Source organism: Silurus meridionalis, chromosome 6 (assembly GCF_014805685.1).
Source record: "Silurus meridionalis isolate SWU-2019-XX chromosome 6, ASM1480568v1, whole genome shotgun sequence".
Lineage (NCBI taxonomy): Eukaryota > Metazoa > Chordata > Actinopteri > Siluriformes > Siluridae > Silurus > Silurus meridionalis.
Window position 1 is genome coordinate 8035365 of NC_060889.1, and position 26152 is coordinate 8061516.

The 26152-nt window shown below is 40.4% G+C and overlaps 1 protein-coding gene and 1 long non-coding RNA gene across 6 annotated transcripts in view; one reads left to right on the forward strand and one right to left on the reverse strand.

Moving 5' to 3' along the window:
- Positions 1 to 26152, forward strand: part of LOC124387475 — a 53971-nt gene that overhangs the window by 12072 nt on the left and 15747 nt on the right. For 3 of the 5 annotated variants that reach the window (XR_006926169.1, XR_006926168.1, XR_006926167.1), the window contains exons 3-5: positions 20855 to 21022; positions 22297 to 22458; positions 25999 to 26102. This is a non-coding gene — a long non-coding RNA (uncharacterized LOC124387475). The remainder of the gene's footprint in view (positions 1 to 20854; positions 21023 to 22296; positions 22459 to 25998; positions 26103 to 26152) is intronic. The other 2 variants (XR_006926171.1, XR_006926170.1) reach the window with 2 other exon arrangements.
- On the reverse strand, positions 20164 to 22426 carry klf17 (Kruppel-like factor 17). Its single transcript, XM_046851870.1, has 3 exons — positions 22291 to 22426; positions 21269 to 22136; positions 20164 to 21006 (listed from the first exon to the last, which is right to left on the reverse strand). The coding sequence occupies exons 1-3, from the start codon at positions 22375 to 22377 to the stop codon at positions 20831 to 20833; spliced, it is 1131 nt and encodes a 376-aa protein (XP_046707826.1). The 5' UTR covers positions 22378 to 22426; the 3' UTR covers positions 20164 to 20830.

Sequence of the window (26152 nt, forward strand, 5' to 3'; positions counted from 1 at the left end):
TCTTTTATCAGTAGATTTTTCTTAAGTAAAGGAGCAGATCTGGATGGATTATAGATATAGAGTTTTCAGTGAACTGTGGTATTTGTGTGCTGTCGTCTTTTCACTCTCACACGTTCACTCAGGTTTGTTGATGGTGGTGTGGTATATTTACATTTACTTTTGCGGCATTTAGCAGACGCCCTTGTCCAGAGCGACGTACAAAAGTGCTTTTAGTCTCTAGCAATGAATAAATCTACACTAGATTACAAACTTAATAAAAATATTACTCTTGAATTCTACAAAGCAAACTTGGAAAGGGCTAATTTAAGTGTTTCAGGAAGAGGGAGGTCAACCATCACTTAGCCAGGGACTCTAGGGAAAGTTCATTCCACCAGCAGTGGTTCCATGAAATTCCGGAGTAAGAACGGGAGCTTTGATGATGGATTTTGACAGTAGTTAATGTCAACAGCCTGCTACACTGACTCAGGACTACAGTTTGCTTCTGATCACCATCACTGTACCCCACAACAATGTTTATCTGTAATAAATGGACATTCGGTGCAACCCAGATGAGGATGGTTCCTCTCAAGGTTTCTTCCTTATGCCATCTTGGGGAGTTTTTCCTTGCCACAGTTGCCACCGGCTCACTCGTCAGGGACAAACTTACACTTATAAAGAACATTTTATTCATTTTTAATACCACATTATCTGTTTAAAGCTGCTTTGACAAAATGTTCATTGTTAAAAGTGCTATACTTGCTATATATAATAAAAATGAATTGAATTGAATTATGGAAGAGTGGCAAGAAGAAAGCCATTGTTGACAAAAAAAAAAAAAAAGAAGTCCCGTTTGCAGTTTGCCACAAGCAATGTAGGGGACATAGCAAACATGTAAAATAAGGTGCTGTGGTCAGATGAACCCACATTTTTACTTTTTGGCCTACCCTGTCCTCTACATCTGCCTCTTTTACACCAACTACCTGCATGTCTTCCCTCACCACATCCATGAACCTCCTCTTTGGCTTTCTTCTTTTCCTCTTTCCTGGTGGTCCCTCCTCTGCACATGTCCAAACCATCTCAATCTCGCTTCCCTCACCTTCTCACCAAAACGTCCTACATGGGCTGTCCCTCTAATAAACTCATTTTTAATCTTGTCCACCCTTGTCACTTCCAACGAAAACCTTAACAACTTCAGCTCTGCTACCTCCAGCTCTGCCTCCTGTTTTTTACTCAATACCACTGTCACTAATCCATACAACATCGCAGGTCTCACCACAGTCCTATAAACTTTCCCTTTCATTCTTGCAGATACCCTACTATCACAAATCACTCCTGTCACTCTTCTCCACCCACTCCACCCTGCCTGCACCCTTTTCTTCACTTCCCTAACACACTCTCCATTACTTTGCACTGTTGACCCCAGGTACCTAAACTCCTCCACCTTCTCCACCTCTTCTCCCTGAATCCGCACCACTGCACTGACCTTCCTCCCATTCACACACATGTACTGTCTTACTCCTACTGACTTTCATTCCCCTTCTCTCCAGCACATACCTCCACCTCTCCAGGCTCTCCTCAACCTGCTCACTACTCTCACCACCTGTCAACCTATCCATCACCACTGCAAACAGGAAAGGGCTCAGGGCCGATCCTTGATGCAGTCTGACCTTCACCTTTAACCAGTCTGTCGTTCCTTCTGTGCTTCTCTATACTTCTCCATCAACATTCTCAAATGCAAATAAGGCACCTCTTCTCTCAGCCTGGCTTCCACTACTCTTTCCCATAACTTCATGGTGTGACTGATCAACTTAATTCCCCTGTAGTTACTGCAGGTCTGCACATCTCCCTTATTCTTAAAGATCGGTACCAGCACACTCCTTCTCCATTCCTCAGGCATCTCACCTTCCAGAATCTTGTTAAACAATCTGATTAAAAACTTCACTGCCATCTCTCCTAAACATCTCCATGCTTCTAGCGGTATGTCATCTGGTCCAACTGACTTCCCACTCTTCATCCTCTTAATCGCTGCTCTTACTTCTTCCTTACTAATCCTATCCAGTTCCTTCTTCACCAACTCCACACCACCCAACCTTCTCTCTCTCTCATTTTCCTCATTCATCAGCTGTCTAGCTACACTGTCCCCCCCCAACACCTTACAGTCTCCAATCTCCTTCAGGTTGGATCTCCTACATAGAACATAGCCCACTTGTGTGCACCTTCCTCCACTCTTATACGTTACCCTATGATCCTCCTTCTTCATAAAATACATATTTACCACTGCCATTTCCATCCTTTTAGCAAAATCTAGCACCATCTGCCCTTCCACATTCCTCTCCTTAAAACCATACCTACCCATCACCTCCTCAATTCCTCTGTTCCCTTTACCTACATGCCCATTAAAGTCTGCCCCAATCACCAATCGTTCATTCCTAGGTACACCATCTACCACTTCATCTAATTCACTCCAGAATCTTTCCTTCTCCTCCATCTCACAACCCACTTGTGGAGCATAAGCACTGATGACATTAATCATCATCCCTTCAACTTGCAGCTTCATGTTCATCACCCTATCAGAAACTCTCTTCACCTCCTCTACACTCTTACTCTTCCTTCAGAATCACCCCTACACCATTTCTCTTTCCATCCACACCATGATAGAACAGTTTAAACCCACCTCCAATGTTCCTGGCCTTACTCCCTTTCCACTTGGTCTCCTGAACACACAACATATCTACCTTTCTCCTCTCTATCATATCAGCTACCTCTCTCCCTTTACCCGTCATAGTACAAACATTTAAAGTACCAACCCGAACCTCTACTCTCCTACACTTCTCCTTTCCCTGCCATCTCTGTAGACGTCTTCCTCCTCTCCTTTTCCTCCTTCTCCTCCTCCACCTGTACCCTGTTGGCCAACGATACCTGAGGCGGTCATTGGTAACCCGGGCCTCGACCGATCCGGTATGAAATTCTTATTTGTGATCCGCATATTCGATTTGGCACGTTTTACGCCGGATGCCCTTTCTAACGCAACCCCTTTCCATTTATCCGGGCTTGGGACCAGCACTAAGAGTGCACTGGCTTGTGCCTCCCTAATGGCTGGGTTAAACATACAGCCAGAGCTACAGTGTTCAGAAAGTGTTAGAAAGGAACAGTCAAAGTCCAAACCCAAATCCTATTGAGAATCTTTGGCAAGACTTAAAAATTGGTGTTCAAAGATGTTTTGAATCCAATCTGATTCAATTGGAGCTGTTTTGCAAAGAAGAATGTACAGTCTCTATGTGCTGGCAGAGACATACTGTACCCTAAAAGACTTGCAGCTGTAATTGATTGTAATAAAAGTATTGATTCAGATGGGCCTAATACATATGCACGCCACATTTTTTAGATTTTTATTTGTAAAAAATCTTTAACACCATGTATATTTTCCTTCCACTTCAGAATTATATGACATTTTGTGTTGGCCTTTCACATAAAATCCCAATAAAATAAATTTAAGTTTGTGGTTATAACTCTCAGGGATCCACCTGCCACGCCCCCTTTGGTGGCTCTCTATGCCTCCGCTCTCCCTAGAGCTCCAGGTTTAACCACGCACACCTGGAGCTCATCATCACTCATGCCTCCACTCTCTCTGGAGCTCCAGGCATAATCACGCTCACCTGGGGCTCATCATCACTCCACCCCGCTTCTATATAAGCTCCTCATTCACTCCCACTCCCCGTTCGTTATTGTATGTGTTGGACTTTACGTGCGATCTATGTTTACCTGTGCAGGTCTTCACACAGAACTCTACTTATCCGTTGCATCCGGACTCCACAATCCCGTACCGGCTGCCCTTCACCTTCCTGCGCATCTCGGGTCAGCTAGCGCACCTCAGACTCTCTCAACCGTAGGACTGATGAAAATTGTCCTTGGTTTCTCAGTGACATAGTAAAATGTGTTCTAAGTGATATAATAAATAACTGTCAATGACTGAAATCATTGACTGGAATTGAAAAGCAAAGCACAATTTTTTTTGTGCAGTCTGTGAACTTAGTGTCAATTTCAAATACAAAACTGCATGCAGTGCACATGTAACCCGAGAAGAGAAGTAATGAAGTGCAAATACCTGTTAATTAAGTAGATTTTTCTGGTACTTTGCTTCACTATTTCTTTTACTGTTTTAAACAAATATCTCTATTTTCTACTCTTCACATTTTCAAACCAGGCTTGTTACTTTCGTTTGAATCTTTTTGATGAATGATCAATATTTTTTTTTTCTCATTGCACAGTTTTCAGCCCATCAACCTATTTCTTGCCATTGCGCATCTTTTTCAGCCTACCAGTGGTGAATCATTTCCTGGCTATTACGCACCACAGATGTAGGCTAGCCTACAAAGCTAACAGCGAGCAAGGCAGAAGGCAACAAGAAGTATGGGGCTAACATGGATGAGACAGAGGGAGTCAGTAATGTATACATGATTAAGAATAGAGACATTCCTGATTTCCTGATCATCATCATCTTTACTCTGCTTGTATTTTATATGGTGGATGTTGAGCCTGGATACATTCATTAGGTATAAAAATTTTAAATTATTTTATATCAATATTTTAATATGATGTGAGGTCAAGTTATCAGAGTGACACTAAAACAGGTAGTAGTAATGGCTACTTTTTACTTAAGTACATTGCAGAGCCCAACCTTCTTTACTTTAACTTGAGTGAAAAACGTGTAGTCAGTACTTTAACTTTAACCAGAGTCTTTTAAAACATGAGTATCTGTACTTCTACTTGAGTTTATGTAGAGTCATAAAGTGAACACATTAGGCAGAAGAAGCAGATCGAGGAAGGCTTGGCACGCTACTATGTTTTGGTGAAAACTTTTAGATATCAGGCAGTCACAGGGGGCCACCTTGTGGTCTAAAATAGAAACAAATTAAAGTGACAAAATAAGCCAAAAATAAATAAAAATACAGGAGTGAAAAGGGACTAAAATGTTGGTTAAGAGAACAAAAATGATAGAGGTGATGGGTAGGTATGGCTTTAAGGAGAAGAATGTGGAAGGGCAGATGGAGGTAGATTTTGCTAAAAAGAGGGAAATGGCAGTGGTAAATACTTATTGTAAGAAGAGGATGGATCATAGAGTGACGTATCAGAGCGGAGGAAGGTGCACACCAGACTATATTTTATGCAGGAGATACAACCTGAAAGGGTTAAAAGAGACTAAGGTGTTAGCAGGGGACAGTGTAGCTAGACAGCATCAGATGGTGTGCTGTAGGATTGGGAGGAGGAGAGTGTAGGACTGAAAGAAGAATAAGATGATGGAAACTGAAAAGGAAGATTGTAGTGTGAGATTCAGAGAAGAGGTCAGACAGGGGCTCGGTGGTGGTGAAGAGGTGCTGGATGATTGGGCAACTACAGCAGAAGTGATAAGGGAGACCGTTAGGAAGGTACCTTGGTATGACATCTGGAAAGAGAAAGAAAGACAGAGACATGGTGGTGGAATGAGGAAGTGCAGGAAACCATAAGGAGAAAGATGTTGGCAAAACAAAATTGCGATTGACAGAGATTTAAAACGTAGGCAGGAGTACAAGGAGATGCGGCAGCAGGTGAAGTGAGATGTAGCGAAAGTAAGGGAAAAGCCATATGAGGAGCTGTATGAGAAGTTGGACACTAAGGAAGGAGAAAAGGATTTGTACCGATTGGCCAGGCAGAGAGACAGACCTGGGAAGGATGTGCTGCAAGGTACAGGAATAAAGGATGCAGATGAAAGTGTGTTGATTAGTGAGGAGAGTGTGTTGAGAAGGTGGAGGGAGTACTTTACGCACCTGATGAATGAAGAAAATAAGAGAAAGATAGGTTAGTTGATGTGTAGATGGTGAAGCACAAAGTGGAAAGGACTAGTAAGGATGAAGTGAGAGCAGCAATTAAGAGGATGAACAGTGTAAAGTCGACCAGTTGACATACCAGTAGAAGTGTGGAGATGTTTAGGAGAGATAATAGTTGAGTTTTTAAGATTCTGGAAGATGAGAGATGCCAGAGGAAGAGAGAAGGAGTGTGCTGGTACTGATTTTCAAGAATAAGGGCAATGTGCAGTTGATCAGTCACACCATGAAGTTATTGGAAAAAGTAGTGGAAGCCAGGCTGAGAGAAGAGGTGACCATCTGTGAGCAACAGTATGGTTTCATGCCAAGGAATAGCACTACAGATGCAATATTTGCTATGAGAATGTTGATGGAGAAGTATAGAGAAGGTCAGAAGGATCTAGAGAAAGCATACGACTGGATGCGGAGACTGGAGTTATTGTATGAGGAAGTCTGGTGTGGCAGAGAAGAATGTGAGGGTGGTGCAGGTCATGTACGAGGATGGTGTGACAGCAGTGAAGTGTGCAGTAGGAATGACAGACTGGTTCAAGGTGGAGGTGGGACTGCAAGAAGGATCAGCTCTGAGCACTTTCCTGTTTGCAGTGGTGATGGACATGTAGACAGACGAGGTCAGACAAGAGACGCTATGGACTATTATGTTTGCGGGTGATATTTTTATTAGTGGCGAGATTAGGGAGCAGGTTGAGAAGAAGCTGGAGAGGTGGAGGTACGTGCTGGAGAGAATAGGAATGAAAGTCAGAAGGAGTAAGACAGAGTACATATGTTTTAGAGGGAGGGCATTGGAGTGGTGCGGTTGCAGGAAGAAGAGGTAAAGGTGAAGGAGTTTAAATACCAGGGGTCAACAGTGCAAAGTAATGGAGAGTGGGTTAGAAAAGTGAAGAAAAGAGTGCAGGCAGGGTGAAGTGGGTGGAGAAGAGTGGCAGGAGTGATTTGTGGTAAGTGTGTCTGCAAGAGTGGAAGGGAAAGTTTATAAGACGGTGGTGAGACCTGATATATTGTATGGGTTAGAGACAGTAGCGTTGACTAAAAAACATTAGGCAGAGCTAAAGGTAGCAGAGCTGAAGATGTTGAGATTTAATTTGGAAGTGACCAGGATGGACAGGATTAGAAACGAGTTTATTAGAGGGACAGTGCATGTAGGGCGTTTTGGGGCCAAGGTGAGAGAGGAGATTGAGATAGTTTGGACATGCATCGGGGAAGGGACATGGGGTATATCGGTAGAAAAATGCTGAGGATGGAGCTGCCAGTGAGGAGAAAACGAGAAAGGCCAAAGAGGAGGTTAATGAATGTGGTGAGGAAAGACATGCAGGTAGTTAAATAAATATAAGGCAGATGTAGAGGAGAAGGTAGTATGGAAATGGAAGATCCGCTGTGGTGAACCCTAATGGGAGCAGTCAAAAAAGAAGAAGAAGAAGAAGGAGAAGAAGAAGGAGAAGAAGAATTGAATAAGGACTGAAAACACTTGTATAAAATAATTGCTAATGAATTAGGTTTACTCTATTTGTGCTCTGTTTTTTTTAACAGACCTACATTTTAGAAAAAGTTCTACTGAAATATAATTAAATATGATAAAAAAATATAATTAAAAGTATTTTATGACTACTTGAAGATGAAATAACAAATTACCTCTCTGGGTCAAACATATATTTATCAGAGAAAGAGGTTAACAAATGTGTGCTGTTGCTTACCTTAAAGACCAGATTTCATGGTCAGAATTGTAGTTTTTCGAATTTTTTTTGCATGTATTGGTCAAATTTAGGGGTCACCTAACATACTGATGGTAAATGACTGCCAGTCTGTCGGTCAGTCGAGTTCTGTCCAGCCCCCGGGCATAAACTGTCAAGTTGTATGAATTTTAAAGCTGACGCAAAGCAGCACCTTATGTAGTAGATGTGTAAAGAAGTTAAGAGAATCAAAATGTGCCTAATGACTTAAAAACAAAATCTTGAAAGCAGGTAAGCAATGAAAAATGCAAATAAATAGCATGCATATCCCCTGGTTGCAGTAACTGTCATGCATTTGACTCAATTACATTACCAAATTTTGAAATTTTGATATTCTCCAGGCTTTTACCCCAGTCTCTTTTAGTTTTTTTTATGTAATCACAGTCCAAATCCATTCTCTTGAGTTGATCAGTAACTTAATGGATCTTTAGACTAACAGCTGGTCTCCAATTGAAGAAAACTCATCCAGAGATAGGCCAAACGGAAAAACAGGGCAAAAATGAATAGAAGAAAGAAACAGGAGCACTGGCACCGCAGAAGCATGTTTAATTTGACACAGAGGGGGGAGAGAGAGAGAGAGAGAGAGAGAGAGCGGTGTTTAAACTTTATAATCTTTCATCGCATGTGTTAGTAAGGCCATGTTACAGCACCCCGGGAGCACAGACTGTTAATAGGCTTGTTAAATGTCCACAAGACTGGTGAGTGGCTTGGCAATAGCAGGACTTGAATCCCTACTAGCAACCCAGAGTTTTAACCACTGCTTTACAATCTCCCCAGAAAGAGAGAAGAGAGCTGACAAGAAGAGTAAAATAAGGATTATAAGAGGTCCCTTTTTTACTGTTATAAGAAGTATTATCATTCTGGAACAATTTTGGGTGGTCTTGATCTAGTGAAGGAAACATTTTACAATTCTCTACAATTCTATACAACAATGCATCCAGAAAGTATTCATGAATTAAATTAAATATTAATTATTGAATTAAAATTGATCAAATTAAATGTTTTCCTCAGAATTTTACAAACAATTAGTAAAAGAAGTTTGAAATGTTTGCTAATTTTTTAAAAAACAAACAAAAATCACATGTAACTGCCTTTGTCATGGCACTCAAAATTGAGCTCAGGTGCATCCTGTTTCCACCGATCATCCTTGAGATGTTTCTGCAACTTGATTGAAGTTCACCAGTAGTAAATTAATTTGATTGGGCAAGATTTGAAAAGGCACACACTTGTCTATATAAGGTCCAACAGTCAGCAGTCAGAGCACAAACCAAGCAATAAAGTCTGCAGACCTCTGAGACAGGAATATATCGAGGCACAGATTTGGGGAAGGGTACAGAAAATTTTTTGCAGCATTGAATGTCGGAATGAGCACAACGTGAAATTTTGGTTTCCTAGAGGTAAATATATTACCTTTTGATAACTGGCTTATGTCAGAATTCCCTTTCAGGAACTCGAGTTGCGTCAACAACACTTTGGGAACGCTTCCGCGTTTCCATGCTTTGAATCACGTGTAATCTGTCCATAGGAAAGGCACTAGATCCTCGGCGGGGTGACGTCACAACCATGAAGCTATAAAAGCATGTGTGGTGAAGACAACCATAGCTTCTGTTTGTTCAGAAAGTGCTCTGTGTGTGTCTGTGTCAATGGTAAGTGGTAAAATATAAAAAAATAAATAAAAGATTTAGCTGTGTGTAGCTTGCCTTGGAGCGGAGAATACTCAGTCGGTTCTTGAGGGAGCCGACTGCTCTCATTTGGCCGCATGTCCATGCGGGCCCTCTTGTCCCGCAAAGCGCTCTTCGGAAAGGGTGCTCTCGCGCCTCGCAGTTCTGGCCCTGCTTCCGCTAAGGCGATCCACGTCGTGGGGATAGCAGGTGGATCTGGCAGAGGGCTTGGAGAATGGCTTGTCCCTTTCTTCAGCTTCACCTGCCAGATCAGGTTCCAATGTCTCCATCTATGCAAATGTAGTAGGGTTAAAAAAGTGTGGTTGGAATTCCCCGGCACTGCCCACCAAGTCCCTTTGGACTTCCTTGGCCTTGTTGGGCAAGGCTTACATGGCAGTGGGTCAAGGTGCTGGTTGCCTGCACACCATGGCAGTGCTGCAGACTTATCAGGCTGACATGCTTCAAAGGCTGGACAAGGGAGCTATTACGGGGCTGACGACCAGTAAGAAGACCGCTAGGGCCATTTGCCGGTCCATGTCAGCCCTCATGTCCACATCTGTGGCTCATGTAGGCATCTAGGAGGAAAGCTCTCTCCCTGTCAGGGATATCAGTGTGCACCTCAGTATACGGTGCCAGTCTTGAGAGACTGGTTCCCTTAAGAAACTATCTGGCAGCCTGGAAATGTTTGCCAGATGTGTCTCAGTGGGTCCTGCTCACTGTAGAGAGGGGCTACTCGATTCAGTTTAAGTCTTGTCCCTCCACTTTAACAGGATGTGTCCCACTTTCATGAGACCTGGCTCTGGTCATGGCTCTGATCATGGAAAAAGAAGTACACACACTCTTAAGAAAGGAGGCCATTGAGGTGGTCCCTCCGCTAGACAGAGAGTCTGGGTTCTTCAGCTGGTACTTCATAGTTCCCAAGAAGGATTGGGGTTGCATCCTATTCTGGATTTCCATCAGCTGAACCGCTCACTATTGAGGCTCAGGTTCAAGATCCTTAAGCAGGTCATGTCTCAAATCAGATTCGAGGACTGGTTTGTCAAGAAGACCCTTACATCCACATATCCATCCTTCCATTGCAGGAAGTTTCTTTTTAGCTTTCGGGGCCGAAGCTTACCAATACCGTGTCCTTCTGTTCGGCCTTGCACTCTCACCCCTATGTGGCTCTGGTCCTACTAAGACTTCAAGGCATACGCATTCTGAACTATTCAACGTTTGGTTGATATTAGCTCAATATGAGCTTTTGGCGGTCAGGCATCGAGATGTCTTTCTCACACACATGAAGGATTTGGGGTTAAGACTAAACGCCAAAAAAAGTGGCCTTTCTCCATTACAGAGAACCACTTATCTTAGCGTAGTGTGGGACTAGACCGTTATGCGGGCACAACTTTCTCCTGCTCGGATTGAGTCTATCCTCACAGTCATCAAGAGCTTGAGAGAAGGCCAGTCACTCAGTGTGAAGCAGTTTCAAAGACTGCTGGGTCTGATGGCAGTGGTTTAACCTGGTTCCGCTTGGCCTCCTGCACGAGACCCCTTCAGTGGTGGCTCAGGGACAGAGGGTTCTCCCAGAAGGGCAACCCAATCCGCACTATTAAGGTCATGCAGAGAGCCCTACGGGCCTTAGACATGTGGAAAGAACCTGGGTTTCTGTCTCAGGGCCCTGTGTTGGGAGCTCCTTGTCATCTTGTAATGCTAAAGATGGATGCCTCCCTCACGGTATAGGGTTGGTCATAAGTGGCTGCTCCACCCAAGGTCTGTGTAATGGGCTCTATCTCACCTGGCATATCAACTGCCTTGAGATGCTAGCTGTGCTCTGGCTCTGAAGCACTTTCTCCCGCTATGTGCTGATCCATATGGACAACACATCAGTGGTCTCCTACATGAACCGTCAGGGCAGCATATATCCCAGGGTACCTAAACCAGGGAGCAGGCACCTTCTCAAAGCAAGGGCTGAGGCCTGGGAAATGGATGCTCCACCCAGACTAGAGCAGATATGGAGGAAGTTTTTTTAGAGTACAAGTGGACCTAGGCCTCGGGTGCAACCCAGAGTGCCTGTGTGTGACCAGGCCCTGTCTAAGCCTTCTTTTCAAGCTTTTGCCCGAGGTACACTTGAAGTTTCTTACAGTCAAGACTGTATTTCTTTTGGCTATTTCCTCACTAAAGAGGGTCAGGGACCTTCAGGCCCTTTCTGTGACCCAATCTCTCCTGAAGTTTACCCCAGGCATGGCCAGTGCCTTTCTCTCCCCCAAACCGGGGTATGTTTCTAAGGTGCCCTTGGTTCCCGCATGACCCCTTGTGCTGCAGGCATTCTCCCCGCACCTTTTGGGGTCAGAGCTTACTCCACTCGGAGTGTGGCAGCCTCTAAGTCCTGGTCCACTGGAGCATCTCTCCAAGACATTTGCAGCGCTGTGAGCTGGTTCACACTGCTGACCTTTATTAGGTTCTATAGCCTTGACCTTAGGGACACTCCTGGCTCCTCCGTCCTTTGGCCTAGCTCTGTCCATCCACACTAGGCAGGGACTGTTCAATCTGGTGATATTGTACTCTCATTCCCAAAGCCTTGTTGACACAGCTTGAGTTCCTGATTCATCCCTGCAGCACTTCCTTCCATTTCAGAACCTGATGTCATCTCCACCACATGCCCTTTTTTAGCTTCCTGGTTGTGACGTCGCACCTTTCCATTGGACAGATTACACATGTAATTCAAAACATGCAAAACATATTACTGCAAACCATTTCTAGAATTGTTATCTGAAGAATCAAAAGTTGACATCTATAAACAATACATCAGTTCACAATACATGAATTACAGCAAATAAAAAAATTAATTCATGAATGAGTATATGGCCAATACCATTTAAATTTGATATTTGAATCACTTAGCCCCACCCACACCAATTTGCAATAATTTAAATTATATGCAAAACCTACTTTTGTGAATTACCACTAGGCTTTAGGTCAGATTGTCATATTTCGTGTCAAACTAGTCAGTAGAGTGTGAAACTCAATAATTATCATAAACATTTGTAAATAATATACAGGATGCCGCCTGTCAGTCACTTATTTTGAAGCAGAGCATCATTTACTTAGACATAACTCATGAGTGCTTTCATGATTTTCATGAATTTTGATCTTTTAAAGCATAATAATTAAAGCATACGTTTTAGATTGGTTCATAAATTAATATTTGACCAGTCTTCAAAAAATTTGTCACATTCTTCAGATCAAATGACCAAAAAAACGTGTTAATAAATCTGTAAATAATACTTAACAAATATGATTACCATATCTCAATCAATTTTGCAGCGGTGGAAGATCTAATCACAGCTCTAATGATTGCTTGCATTGTTTGACAGAAAAAAATCGAAAGGTTTTTCCAGGATTAATAAGCCATTTGAACCCACTCAACTCGTCCACTAGGGGTCCCACTTATTCCACACAATTAAATAAATAGAAAAAAATCAAATCAAATCAAATTTTATTTGTCACATACACATACATACAGGGTACGACATGCAGTGAAATGCTTTTAACGATGGTCCGGCATGAGGGAATAAAATAGGGTAAAAAGGGGAATAAAAATATAAATATAATAACAAAATTTAAAGAAAAATATAGTAAGAAAAAGAAGGCAGATAAATAAAGATATAAGGATATCTAAATATATATGTATATATACATACATATACATATATACATATATATACACATACACAGAAAATGTTTATGGCAGTGTGCAGTTAACCAGTAAACAACAGTAAACAGTAAACAAGTTAGGCATTTTTTTGATTGTCCATAAGTGTCCGTGTGCAGTAAGGTGTGGTGTAAAGTGTCCTTGTGCGGAATGGTGTGGTATAAAAAAGAATATAAGAAATATGAAATAAATATGAAATAAAATGAAAATATGAAAAGTAAAGTGCACTGTGCTGTGCAAGTCCAGTGTATAATGTGCTGTAGCACGAAAAGTGTGATTGTGCAGGGGAAAAAAAGGGTGATGATGGAGAGAGTGGGCCAGTTTTTAGATCCTGGGTGTTTCCTGGTTTAAACACCGAATGGCCTGCGGAAGAAGCTCCTCCTCATTCTCTCTGTGTTCGCCTTCAGGGAGCGGAAGCGTTTCCCCGAACGCAACAGAGAAAAGAGTCCATTGTTGGGATAACTGAGGTCCTTCACAATTTTCCTGGCTCTGGTCCTGCACCGTGCTGTAGATGTCCTGCAGGTCAGGAGCTCGTGTGGATGGTACGCTCAGCTGAACGCACCACCCTCTGGAGGGCTCGTCTGTCCTGCATGGTGCTGTTCCCGAACCAGGAAGTGATGCTACCCGTCAGAACACTCTCAATAGTGCAAGTGTAAAAAGTCTTAAGCACCTGAGAGGGTAGTTTAAAGTCCCTTAAGCGTCTCAGATGGTACAGACGCTGCCGGGCCTTCTTCACCAGGGTGTTGATGTGACAGGACCAAGACAGGTCCTGTGTGATGTGAACACCCAGGTACCGGAAACTGTCCACTCTTTCCACTGGAGTCCGCAGATGTTTAGCGGTTGGTATGACCGCTCCTGCTTCGTGCTGAAGTCCACGATCAACTCCTTAGTCTTGCTGACGCTCAGGAGAAGGTTGTTCTCCTGGCACCATCTCTCCAGGTTTTAACCTCCTTTAGGTAGGCCGTCTCGTTGTTGTTGGAGATCAGGCCCACCACAACGGTGTCGCCAGCAAACTTGATGATGGTTGTGGAGTTGGAAGTGGCCACACAGTCATATGTGTACAGTGAGTACAGCAGGGGGCTCAGAACACAACCCTGGGGAGCTCCAGTGCTGAGGGTGAGGGTGGATGAGGTGTGTTTTCCCACCCGTACAGCTTGTGGTCTGTCCGTCAGGAAGTTTGAGATCCATTGACACAGCGGCAGGCTGAGTCCCAGGACCTCCAACTTAGAGGTGAGTGTGGAGGGAATTATGGTGTTGAACGCTGAACTGTAGTCCACGAACAACATCTTTGTGTAATTCCCATTTCTTTGGTCCAGGTGGCTGATAGTAGTGTGGAGAAGATGTGCAATTGCGTCCTCAGTCGAACGGTTCTGACGGCACGCAAACTGTAGTGGGTCCAGTGTGTCCGGTAGTGAGGCAGTGATGAAGTCTCTGACCAGTCTCTCAAAGCACTTCATCACTACTGAGGTCAGAGCTACAGGGCGATAGTCATTTAGGCAGGCGGGCTGGGGTTTCTTCGGGACAGGGACAATAGTGGACTGTTTAAAACATGAGGGGACAACAGACTGTTCCAGAGAGAGGTTGAATATCTCAGTGAACACCGGTGCTAGCTGGTCAGCGCAGGCTTTCAGAACCCGACCTGTGATTCCATCTGGTCCTGCTGCCTTCCTGGTATTCACTCTCTTGAATGCCCTCCTCACGTCATGCTCCGAGATGGTGATTGTGTTTACCTCTCTGGCTCTCTTAGCGTGCATGCTGGTTGTGCCACTAGCGCCGCTAGCGTGGTTAGCTGCAGCCTCGAAACGAGCGTAAAAGGTGTTTAGCTCGTCTGCCAGAGAAGCGTCCGCATTCACCATTCTGGAAGATGGTGTTTTATAGTCCGTTATTGTCCTTAGTCCCTGCCACAGGCTCCTGGAGCCACCTTGTTGGAACTGTGACTCCAGTTTCCTCCCGTAGCGCCGTTTTGCATCCTTCACCGCTCTGCGAACACTGTAAGACGCTAAAAAAAAGGATTAATAGTGATTTTTCTTTTTACATGTAATTATTTTCAATGGCACACCCACTCATATAAAAATTGGAATTATAAACAGAATAATATATTGATGTTTGCAAGCACCAAAAAAGCTGTACCTTGATTTACTAAAACAAGTTTAACAGAGGATTGTTTGTATAGATCCACATGAAACTTGAAAGGCACCTACATGCAAATTATTATAAGGAGGGATGCAAAGTTTGCTCTTTAGAAATTTTAAAGGTATTAAAAAACTGACTAAGCTGAATTGTATACTAAGATGTACAATACTATCATGTTAAGGGTATATTGTACATTACATTTTACAGCACCCTTATCCAGAACAAATTACACTTATCTCATTAATACAACTGAGTACATATGGGGTTAAGAGCTATACTCAGAACCCCAGTAGTGGTTGCATAATGTGCCTGTGATTTGAAAACATGACCTTCAGATCCAAAGTCAAATGCCTTAACCACTAAGCTACCACTTCCCTAGGTGGATATTTGCTACAGTATATTGTTTGCAAGATTTCTGCTAAAATTTCGATTGTGTGCAGTTGTGAAACATAATGCCATTAAAAACGTACTTCTGAGGTGAAAAAGGTGTCCTAAATTAATTTGTGTAGTGTACTGAACACATTTTCATGTTATCTATCTTGCTACCAATAGAGGGAGACAAAAGCTCAATCTCAAAACAAACTCTCTGAGACAAAAAGAGGAAGAACCCTTGAGAAAAACCAGCCTCGTTTGTGTAATACTTCTCTGTATAATGTATAATTGAAAAAATCGAATTGTTTATTTAGAAACCTATGAGCATTTAAACAACTTATGAATATGCATATGCATCAATTATAATATTTTTACCTTGAAGTTACTTTTGTTGATGTTATCAACTGTTCATCACAATTGCAGTCTTATGGCTATTCAAGGAAGAACATTCACAAATAACAGAAGTTTGCTCAGTGTATTTTATAATTCAAATTTGATTGGGAGCCAATGCTTTGTGTATACAATAGAGTTATTTGCTCATATATTCTAGTTCTATAAATAGCTGCTGCTTTCGCACAGATGACCTGTTTATGCACTTATAATTATAAGGCTGTAAGACTTTTTTTTTATTGCATCTTTAGTCACATTATATTTCTTACCATAGTAATATTTATTAAATAAATGAATGCTTTAAGTGAAAGACTGGAGTCAATTATTTAGGCCAGTCAGAATGATTTTGGATTTTTTTAAGGGGTTTGTTAGTTAATATTTTATAATATTTTGAAGAAGAATGTGTTTATTGTTAAAACAACTCTCCTTATGAGTAATTAGTTTGGTCTCCTGAAGGTGAGTAACACATGGAAATTGCTGGTCTGATATGGTTAAATTGTTTTGTACATGTATAGTTAAACCTGATTGTCTGGCTTTATATTAATAGTCTGTTTTTTTTTATTGTCACATCATTGCTACTACATATAGATTGTTGCGCATGCTCCTGGGGTAATCTTAATCCTAGTTTAAAGTTCCCACACTACTACTTGAGAATTTAGGATTATATTTGTGATCCTAATTTCAAGGGAGGAGATATTAAAAACGTTTAGCCACTCTTTTTCCATGCTGCATAGTACCAATTTAGTTGATAGCATTTATATTCTAAAGTTTGAATAGTCCATTTTAAGTAGTATGTGTTTTGCTAGGTTTTGATAGTTATGCTAGCTTCTTTCTAATGAATTTTCCTGTAAGTGGACCTACATTATCTATAGTAAAGGAGAATGTTGACTCTAAGCATTCAGTTAGCTGATAAAGTTCCATGGGGCCAAATGCTGAGATAATGATCTGAATGGCTTCGGACTGGAAGGAAGGGAATATAGAGTGTATTTAGTCTAAATGTTAGTATAAGATCAAGAATGTGACCACCATTATAAGTAGATATTATTATGATTTTGTTGTGTATGTGTTCCAGATTATTCAAACTAATATAAAAGTCAATAATACTTTGTTCAAAGAAACAACTAGATTTAAGATGAAGCAAGCACAGAATGTTAAGCTCCATTAACAGTAAGCAATGTAGATGTGCTTTAATTAGTAAAGAATATATTTTATATTTATACAGTACAGACCAAAAATTTGGACACACCTTCTCATTCAAAGAGTATAGAGTCACACTGAAGGCATCAAAACTATGAATTAACACATGTGGAATTATATACATAACAAAAAAGTGTGAAATAACTGAAAATATGTCATATTGTAGGTTCTTCAAAGTAGCCACCTTTTGCTTAGATTACTGCTTTGCACACTCTTGGCATTCTCTTGATGCCTACTTTGAAGAACCTACAATATGACATATTTTCAGTTCACTTTTTTGTTATGTATATAATTCCACATGTGTTAATTCATAGTTTTGATGCCTTCAGTGTGACTCTACAATTTTCATAGTCATGAAAATAAAGAAAACTCTTTGAATGAGCAGGTGTGTCCAAACTTTTGGTCTGTACTGTATATATAATATATATAAACCTTTGGTCTGTACTGTATATATAATATATATAAACTTTTGGTCTGTACTGTATATATAATATATATAAACTTTTGGTCTGTACAGTGTATATATAATATATATACAGTACAGACCAAAAGTTTGGACAAAGTACTGTAAGTCCAAGATACAGATCAGATGTGCTGGCTATGTATTTTTACATTTTCATAGAACAGAGACAGTCTAAGTATAATAGAACCTAAATAATGACTCAGTGCAGCTAGCAGGCAGGTCAGTTTAGCCTACTTGTTTGCTCCTTTGCATTGGTTCTTGATTGACAAGGCCTGTTGGGAGACTACAGTTATGCTAAAAATGAAAGTGGAATGGATACCACCTCAACCCAAACACCAAGTCTTACTGTCAAGCTACTCCAATAATAAAAAAGCCCACAGTACCATCCATACATCCAGCATTTCAGTGACCACCTTCTGTAAAGTAAGACGGCCATGTCATAGTGCCCTTAAAGTATTCGCCTTGCAAATTTCACATCTATAACCAAACTCTTTCAGCTTTCAGTAGGTGCTTAGAAATGTTGAAAAATTATAAGTCAGGGAATTTTAGCTGTCACAAATTCACCCGACTATGAAGTCTATAATGCCATTGTTAACTCTGGTTAAGTCATTCAGACTTTCCCTCATCGGAAAGTGTGATACTCGTACAGATCTGACACGGATACCCTCCATTTGCTGTTTTAAAAAAGTTCTTATAAAATGAAAACAAAACCACACCTGGAAGTGAAAGATACAACAAAATAAAGTTGTATAAACTTATTTATATTTATTTTTAAACACTCCAAAAGTTTACATTTACACTTCCTCTTATTTACTGTAGACAACATGTTATTCCTAAAATAAAATGCTTGCTTTGCATGAGTTTGTTCAATCCATATTTATGTAAATGTTATATACAAAATTATGTCAGCTTTCTAACTTTCCATAACAATAACTTCCACTTGGATGTCCAAGATACTCACTAGCACAAAATCTCAAAAACACTTTACACTTTACTTGTAACTGGCATATGGACTAATTAAAGTTTGGAATTACTCCCGACAGGGTTAAAGTCACAGCAAGGTCAAATATCTGAAATAGTTATCCTTCAATAACTTCTGTAATGGTTTCCTTGAAATATTTTCATATTTTAAAGGTATTTTAAAGCAAGAAGATCTAGACTTGGTGATAGAAGCATACCTGTTGATGCCATTGGCATTGATTTTGAATTCTTTAATATAAAATATATTCCATTTTGACATTTTGAGAAAAAGAATTACAGAAATTAAAAGATAATGCTTTGTAAAATGTTGGTATAACTTCATTTGAATAAGCTGAATGAGCACAAATCTCCACAAGCATACTCCAATGTCTAGTGGAACATCTTTCCAGAAGAGTGGAGCTCATCATGCCAACAAATGAGGACTAAATGTCAGGTGTCCAAAAACATTTGTACATATAGTGGATCTAATCTGTGTTATGTTTTTTTTCTTAAATATTGGGCATGAGCTATATATTGGCACTGTAGCTAAACCTCTCACAACATTTTTTAAAAGAGACAGAAGGAAACACTTCCTCACCTCCAATATAAGTTTGACTAATTATCAGACCATAATGAGTTATCCTGAAGATATTAGCAATTAACCATTTACGAGTGAATTGTAAAAGCACTAAATAGGCCTAACTGTAAGTACAACTACAACATTAAATAAAATTATCTGACATTTATGGATGACACTCCTAGTGTAAGCAGTAAATAATCAAAACATGTTAATACATATTGCTTATTAGATGCAATTGTCCTCTTATTTGCTACTACTGTGCATACTGGTAAGGTGGTGGTATCTCAATGTTTAAGATGCTGAACTTGAACGGTCATGAGTTTAAATCCCAGTACCACTAATCTACCACTTTTGGGACCTTAAACAAGGCCTTTATCTTCAACTGATAAGTGTATAAATGGGATAATTGCAAGTGGAAAAGGTCGTCTGCTAAATGCCATAAATGTAAATATTTACCTCCTCAATAACATTCTTTTGAAAAATGAAACGCCTTTTTGGCCTCTAGATGGCGACATTGCAATGTAAAATGTGACAACAATGTAGACTAAGTATTGCCAATTGAACCATGACTGTTGAATGGCAGTTATTTTGTTTGTGCTTGTGTAGTCCCTGATTAGAAGTAACTTTAATACCGTATAATCTCACCTTAAGTGACCTGCTTAATGTAAGATGAACTTGATCTAATTTAAAATGAATAGGAATGAAAGCGATCATGGAATATTTGTTTGAATTGTACTGAATGTCATAATGAACAAACTCTATCCCCACCCTTAACCATGCAGCTTATCCAAAATATGTAGTGTGTGGAAACCCACATCACGGGTATTTGTGGTACTGTGGTGTTCTTTTTTTATTCTACTCAACTTTTTTGAACGTTTGTTTTCTTTCGTGTTACAGTATTTGTGCTGGGAGTTGTGTATTGTATTGAAGGCTATAGTTTGTACGACTTTGACTTGCACTATAATACTGGAGACCAATGTATATCTGTAAGTGTATGTGAAACTAAAGCTGATTTTATGGTTGCTCTTGCTCTCGACCAAAACTTACAGATGAAAAAATGGAATCAGTCAGTTTATAAATTCAACTTTCTGTATTTTAAACTTTCTCAGGGGTTATATACATAAAAAAACACCATATTCAAGTATGTAGTATAAAAGGTTTAAAATATTTGCACAGACATATCACTTAGATTAAAAAAACAAAACAAATTAGCTTGAGTACCTGAAGTGAAAGTCCATGATTTCACACTGAAATTTATATGAACAGTTCATATAACAATTCATTGTACAAAAAGGGGTGTAAGAAGTCCTGAATTCTACTATAAACCCCTAAATGGCAAATTCCCCTGCCTCAGCCTGAAAGCATGAAGACGAAAAGCAATATATACAAAAAATATGGGTCCTGCCCTGTTTCTTTACAAAGCTGTCTTCGAAGTTTGCACGAAAATAATTTATTTTCTTTTTTTTTTTCCAGCAAATCTCTCCTCTTCTTAAATACTGCTATAATTTAAAGTTGACACAATCTTAGTCATATATACAACCCTGCTGTCCAAAACACAGGCATATTCTTAAAGGAGTAGTTCATGAAGAAAAAAACAACAACTAATATACATATGTTTTGGTGATACTAATTAGTAGTCATGAGCTTCCATTATGCATTAGGTACATCAGATAAAGGAGCTCCAGTGCAAGACTAGTTAAATATTGATGTGAGGTAAAGAGGAAAATATGTATACTTTTTTTTTTTCCCCTCCTTGGACCACTTCTCTAATTAAATGTCTAAAAATATAAATTGTCCTTTAAAAGAAGACATGTTTTCACATGTGTCTCTTCATGTGTAGGGCCAGATGGTCGGACCGGGAGAATGCCCTCTCACAGAGGTGGCACTGGAAGGGCCTGTGTCCTGTGTGTTTCCTGTAGTGGCGGGTCAGCTCGTCGGAACGGGCGAACTTCCAGCCACATCCCTCCCAGGTACAGTGGTACGGCTTCTCACCTGAAGAAAGCAGAAGGTAGGAATGGTTAGAGCTCAACTCTTGGGAAGTAAGAGCATTCTCATTTTTGTGTGTAATAGTGTATTTACATTATTTTCTATTAGTGTTATATTTATTGGCATCACATTGTTAATTGGTCAAAAAGACGTATTTCTAAAAAAGAAAAATACATTTACATTGTGAAAGCAATCTTATATTTTTAGAAGTTTCAAATAGTACTGTTCAAGTGTTGATTCAGGACTTTATGCAATAGCTTCCGCTTACCAGTGTGTGTCCGCATGTGCGCCTTCAGGTGTGAGCTCTTCGTGTAGGTTTTCCCGCAGCCCGCAAACTCGCAGCTGTGCGTGGCGGCGCGTCTCCGTGCCCACGCGCGCCTCCCCCGCTTCGGTCTGCTCTCCTCCGTGCCGTAGAGCTCGAGCAACGGCGACGACGGTGGCGTGAGCACTGCGCCTGGCATGCCCGGGTGATGGGCCCGCATGGCATCCGTGAAAACGGCGTACTGTCCGTGGTAGTGCTGCGCGCTGTGATACTGCGGTGGGTACCCATAGTGCTGCTGCTGCTGCTGCTGTTGAGCCACGTGCGCGTTCACCTCCTGGGCCGCGTCGTGCTGGACGAAGGGCTGCACAGGCCCCCCACTGTGAACCTTCTGTACATAAAAGTGCCCCATGTAGTCGGTGGCGTGCATCATGCACGCCTGCTCGCGGCGCTCGGTCTTTATCTTGTACGCGGACGCGTGCGGAGGGGCGAGGTGCAAGTGCGCGTGACTTCTGGTGTCCAGCATGGTCAGGTCGGTGTATTCCGGTGTATCGAAATGTCCTTTTGGGTTGTAGTCTTGAGTCGTGTCGAGTCGGTAGCCCATGTCTGGGCTTAGAAGCTCGGCTACAAGGCCGTGCGATGAATCTGCACCGTCGTACGCCGTGCCGCAGCTTTCAGGCGATTCGGGGAGCGGATACGCCGGGGTTACGGAGGGACCCTCGTTCTGGGATGCCATCGAGTTCGACAGAATAAACTCGAGATCTAGGAACCTGGACAGCTCGTCCTCGTCCTTGGTCAGTGGCGGAGACTCGAGGATGCTGAACTCGACTTCGACGCGGGGTTTGGTCCCGATCTCGGGTTGATCAGTGGACCATTCCTATTGACACAAACATAGACAGCTTTAGTTGTGCGTTCTGTTTCTTACATGCGTCAAATGTGCACATTGATTTGATCCTACAGCAGATCTAAATCATGCATTTTACACTATTAAATTTATGAAGCAAAGTTCATAATAACACATTTCTACTTACTCGCAGGATTTCAGCATGTTTCTCGTCCAAAACCTGAATGCTGGAAAAGCCAGCAATGGACGGCAGAAGCGCATCTGCCAGAGCCATCCTTTTACGCACAAACCTCAAGGAATTCAACAAGTTTACTTTCTCATCCGGGCACGAGTTGACACCATTGAGCTGTAAAGTGTGAGTAACTGCTGTACGGGCGCTTGAGCCTTTTTAAGACACGGTTTGAATGACACGTGGGCGTGTTCGTGACGTAGAAAGGCCACGCCTTCAGCACTAGGTTCAAGCCTCAGACCTGTCATTATGCACCACAAACATTGTTTTAATGTAGAAATGCCACGGTGATCCAGACAGATGATTTTCTATTTGTTTGTAAGTGTGTGTACGTGTGGGAGAATTTATGCTGTAAGTGTACGTGTGTGTGTGTGTGTGTGTGTGTGTGTGTGTGTGTGTGTGTGTGTGTGTGTGTGTGTGTTCAATCCTTTATACATTTGCAATACAAAAAGCATTGATATTAACAATGCCTATAGTATAACATACAGCCGAAGTTATTATTTATTTATAGCCTGTAAAAGCAGTTAGTTTGAAGTAACGAGAACATTTTTAGGGTTTAGGTTTAGGCTTTTTAATGTAAACAAGATATTGAATCATATGATATAAGTGCAATATAATTATAAATATGAATATTATTACTATTATAAAATTTGTGATCATATGTTCCTCTGGAGAATCATCAGTCTAATCGATTTGTGGATACACACATGCATGCACATGGATTGATATGATAGTAAAAAAGGGAAAGACATGAACACTCACATACACAAAATTAAAGGTACACTGAGTTGAAAACATTATGAGGACCCCCCCCTCCAAAAAAAATAAAAATAAATAGATGTCCATCCTACATGCAGACTGCCAACCAGAAAAACTGAAACACTGGCTGAGCATGTGGACAAGCAGAAAGCCGTGAAATGAAGTTTGCCCTGGGAGTTTCGACCAAAGACCCTGGCTTTCATATTGAAATGAAGCTGATCCACAGAAGACCCTGGACGCGCAGGAGGCCTGATATTAATTTGTCCGAATCGAATATTCACAACACAATTACCATGCGAATGAGCGAGCTGTGAAATCTCAGCGCCATCGAAACAAACATGATAATCTTAATGTCAAACAGCGGACCCAGAGGAAGATAATGATGGCTAAGTAAATAAGCCTATTCTTTTAGTTGATTATTATGCAAATACCGAGTTTTGTTTTATGGTTGCCGAAATCATGTTTGGAGACAAGGTGGGTAGTTTTAAGCACAAAAACCTACCCATCATACTCTTTTCATCTTTACTCTTTTACTCTTTTCACCTTATTCTACTCATCGTACTCTCATGATCCTGCTCTGTGCTCTCATTTAGACACACGTGTAATACTAAATTATAGGAATTAAACATAGTGTCCGATGACTGCAGATTTCAGAGCAATCATTTCGTTTGAAAACATTTCCCCCCCCCACCCTAAGAAATTTTCACCCCCAAAAGCATTCATCCCAAATAACCAAAAGTATATTAAAGTACATTAATTACAGAGAGAAATCCGAACTTATCCCTTTTAGCAGACTTGCACAGTTCACACAGTGATGCATTTTTATTTTTATGCATTTTTGAAACAAAAAAACAACAAAAAAGGAGAACAAGAAAAAAAAAACCCTAAACAAAAATATACTTTTAACTATCTGTTTTTCTTTCTTTCTTTCTTTCTTTCTTTCTTTCTTTCTTTCTTTCTTTCTTTCTTTCTTTCTTTCTTTCTTTCTTTAGCGTATAATGATCGAGTATTCCATTTGACAAACTGTGGTGATAATGTTGGCAAACTGTTAATCATCGTTTAATACGTTTTTATGGGTTTTTTTTGCGCCATGTGTCATTGTTTAAAATTGTGTGGAAATGCACAAACAAACAAACAAACATAACAGCAAACAAACAAATACATACATAAATAAGTACATGAACAAATACATAAATAAATGTATATTGTAATTATTATTATTATTATTATTATTATTATTATTATTATTATTATTATAAGGGCTATTTAGGTTAATAATGAATCGGCGTGTCTTCTGTGAATAAATAAAAGAGCTTTATAATGGTCATCTCCGTGTCTGTGTTCAAAGAGAATAGGAAGTCCCCTCTCTTTTTTCCTCTAAACACAATTAAACAGATTGTAGTATGATTGCAGTTTTGGCAGACGGTGAAGTTTCCTACACGGTTTCGTTTTACGAGATGTAGTCAGATAAGTGATTCTAATACACGTGCCGTTTACTGGACTGCCCGCATGCAGATGTGTGTGTGGGGGGGAACTAACGGGAAACGGACGCAAAGTTCAGTTTGAGGAAGATTACAAAGAGAGGGAAAGACACAACACACGTGTTTGTCTCTACTTGCTAATTTTCCAATGTTCATTGAAGAGAATATTTGAATTATAGGTCCTGCATCATTTTGTATTTCCTGGATAAATTAACGTTGGCGAATCAAATAATGTATTTTCTAAAATGGCATGAATAAAATGATACAAAAAATAGTATTGTGACTTAGAAATAAATAGATAAAAAAAGGTATTCGCCAGAATAGGGGTTCTAAAACGAATTTGAGGATTGAAACTCTATTTCCTTCATTGTAAATAATAATAAAAACAATACAAACAATTGAAGAACAAGATGAGAAATTGATTTTGATGAAAATAATCTAACTATATAAACATCACTATATTATCATTTAACTGTACTTAATAATATTATAAAATTCAACTTGCCATTCATGCCAAATAAACAAACAAACAAACATGGACCCTTAGTTTAAGAATCAGGGGTCAGTATTCTTCTAGAGTAGAAAGTATGTTTATTTTAATTTCAAAATCTTGTACTAACTATTTTTCAGTTATTTTTTCCTACTTGTATGAATGCATAATGATGATAGTAAGTAGTAGCTTATTACTTCTATAAGTAAGTTTATTAAATACCATTGTATAGAATAAATAAATATTGTAATGTAATAAATATTAACAGCACACACAATATACCGATTCAACTTAAATGCTTACGTATAGCCTTCATTGACGTATCATTTGTGAGGTTGCTGCTGATAAGGGTGGTATACACACACACACACACACACACACACACACACACACACACATCCCTCTAACCAATGGTTAAGGCCGTTGCAAATTGCAGGCAGAGATCACACTAGAGGAACAAGGAGATACAAGTGAGAGTCCAAGTCTCCACCCTCACATACTTTCATATTTTTACCTCTTTAAAGTAATTTGAACTCGGGACAAATGTGTACGACGCATGATGTGTATGATAGCCAGTGTTTACACTGCCTTGTTTATCTCTATTGATGTGTGTACGTGTGCAGAGTAAGTGCTTAAATGGATTACACAAACTTGCCACTGCAAGAAGCTTTATCCGGTGAATAGGTTCAGAAGCTGTTCTGCTATAATGAATGGAAGCTGGGAGGAAGAAACTCCTTCCAAATTCATGAAGTTACGCCTCTCTTCTCATCATATCACCGCACACAGTTGTCAATGCCTTTTACCTAAATTGAAACTATCTTTTAAATCAATCTATATATAAAAATTCTAAATAATGTAATTCCCAAATGTGTAATGCATATAATATAATATATGGTGACCATCAGTGTGTTGAAGATGTTTGCTCTCCTTTCACAGAACCTGCTTTTCCTCTTTCATTTATCACTGCAGTGGAATGCCTGAATGAAGGTGGTCGCACATTTTCCAGCACCTTGTCCAGTTTGACTAATTGGTGTGTCTGGGTAAATAGAATGCACAGCACTCACTTATCTTTGAACACTGACTGCATAAT

Bases quoted from the DNA above. Each gene is read 5' to 3' on its own strand.
- klf17 (XM_046851870.1), bottom strand. From the start codon at position 22,377: ATGGCTCTGGCAGATGCGCTTCTGCCGTCCATTGCTGGCTTTTCCAGC. The intron at 22,137-22,290 runs GTAAGTAGAAAT...TTGTGTCAATAG, and splicing joins AACATGCTGAAATCCTGCGA to GAATGGTCCACTGATCAACC. The intron at 21,007-21,268 runs GTAAGCGGAAGC...TGCTTTCTTCAG, and splicing joins GCACATGCGGACACACACTG to GTGAGAAGCCGTACCACTGT.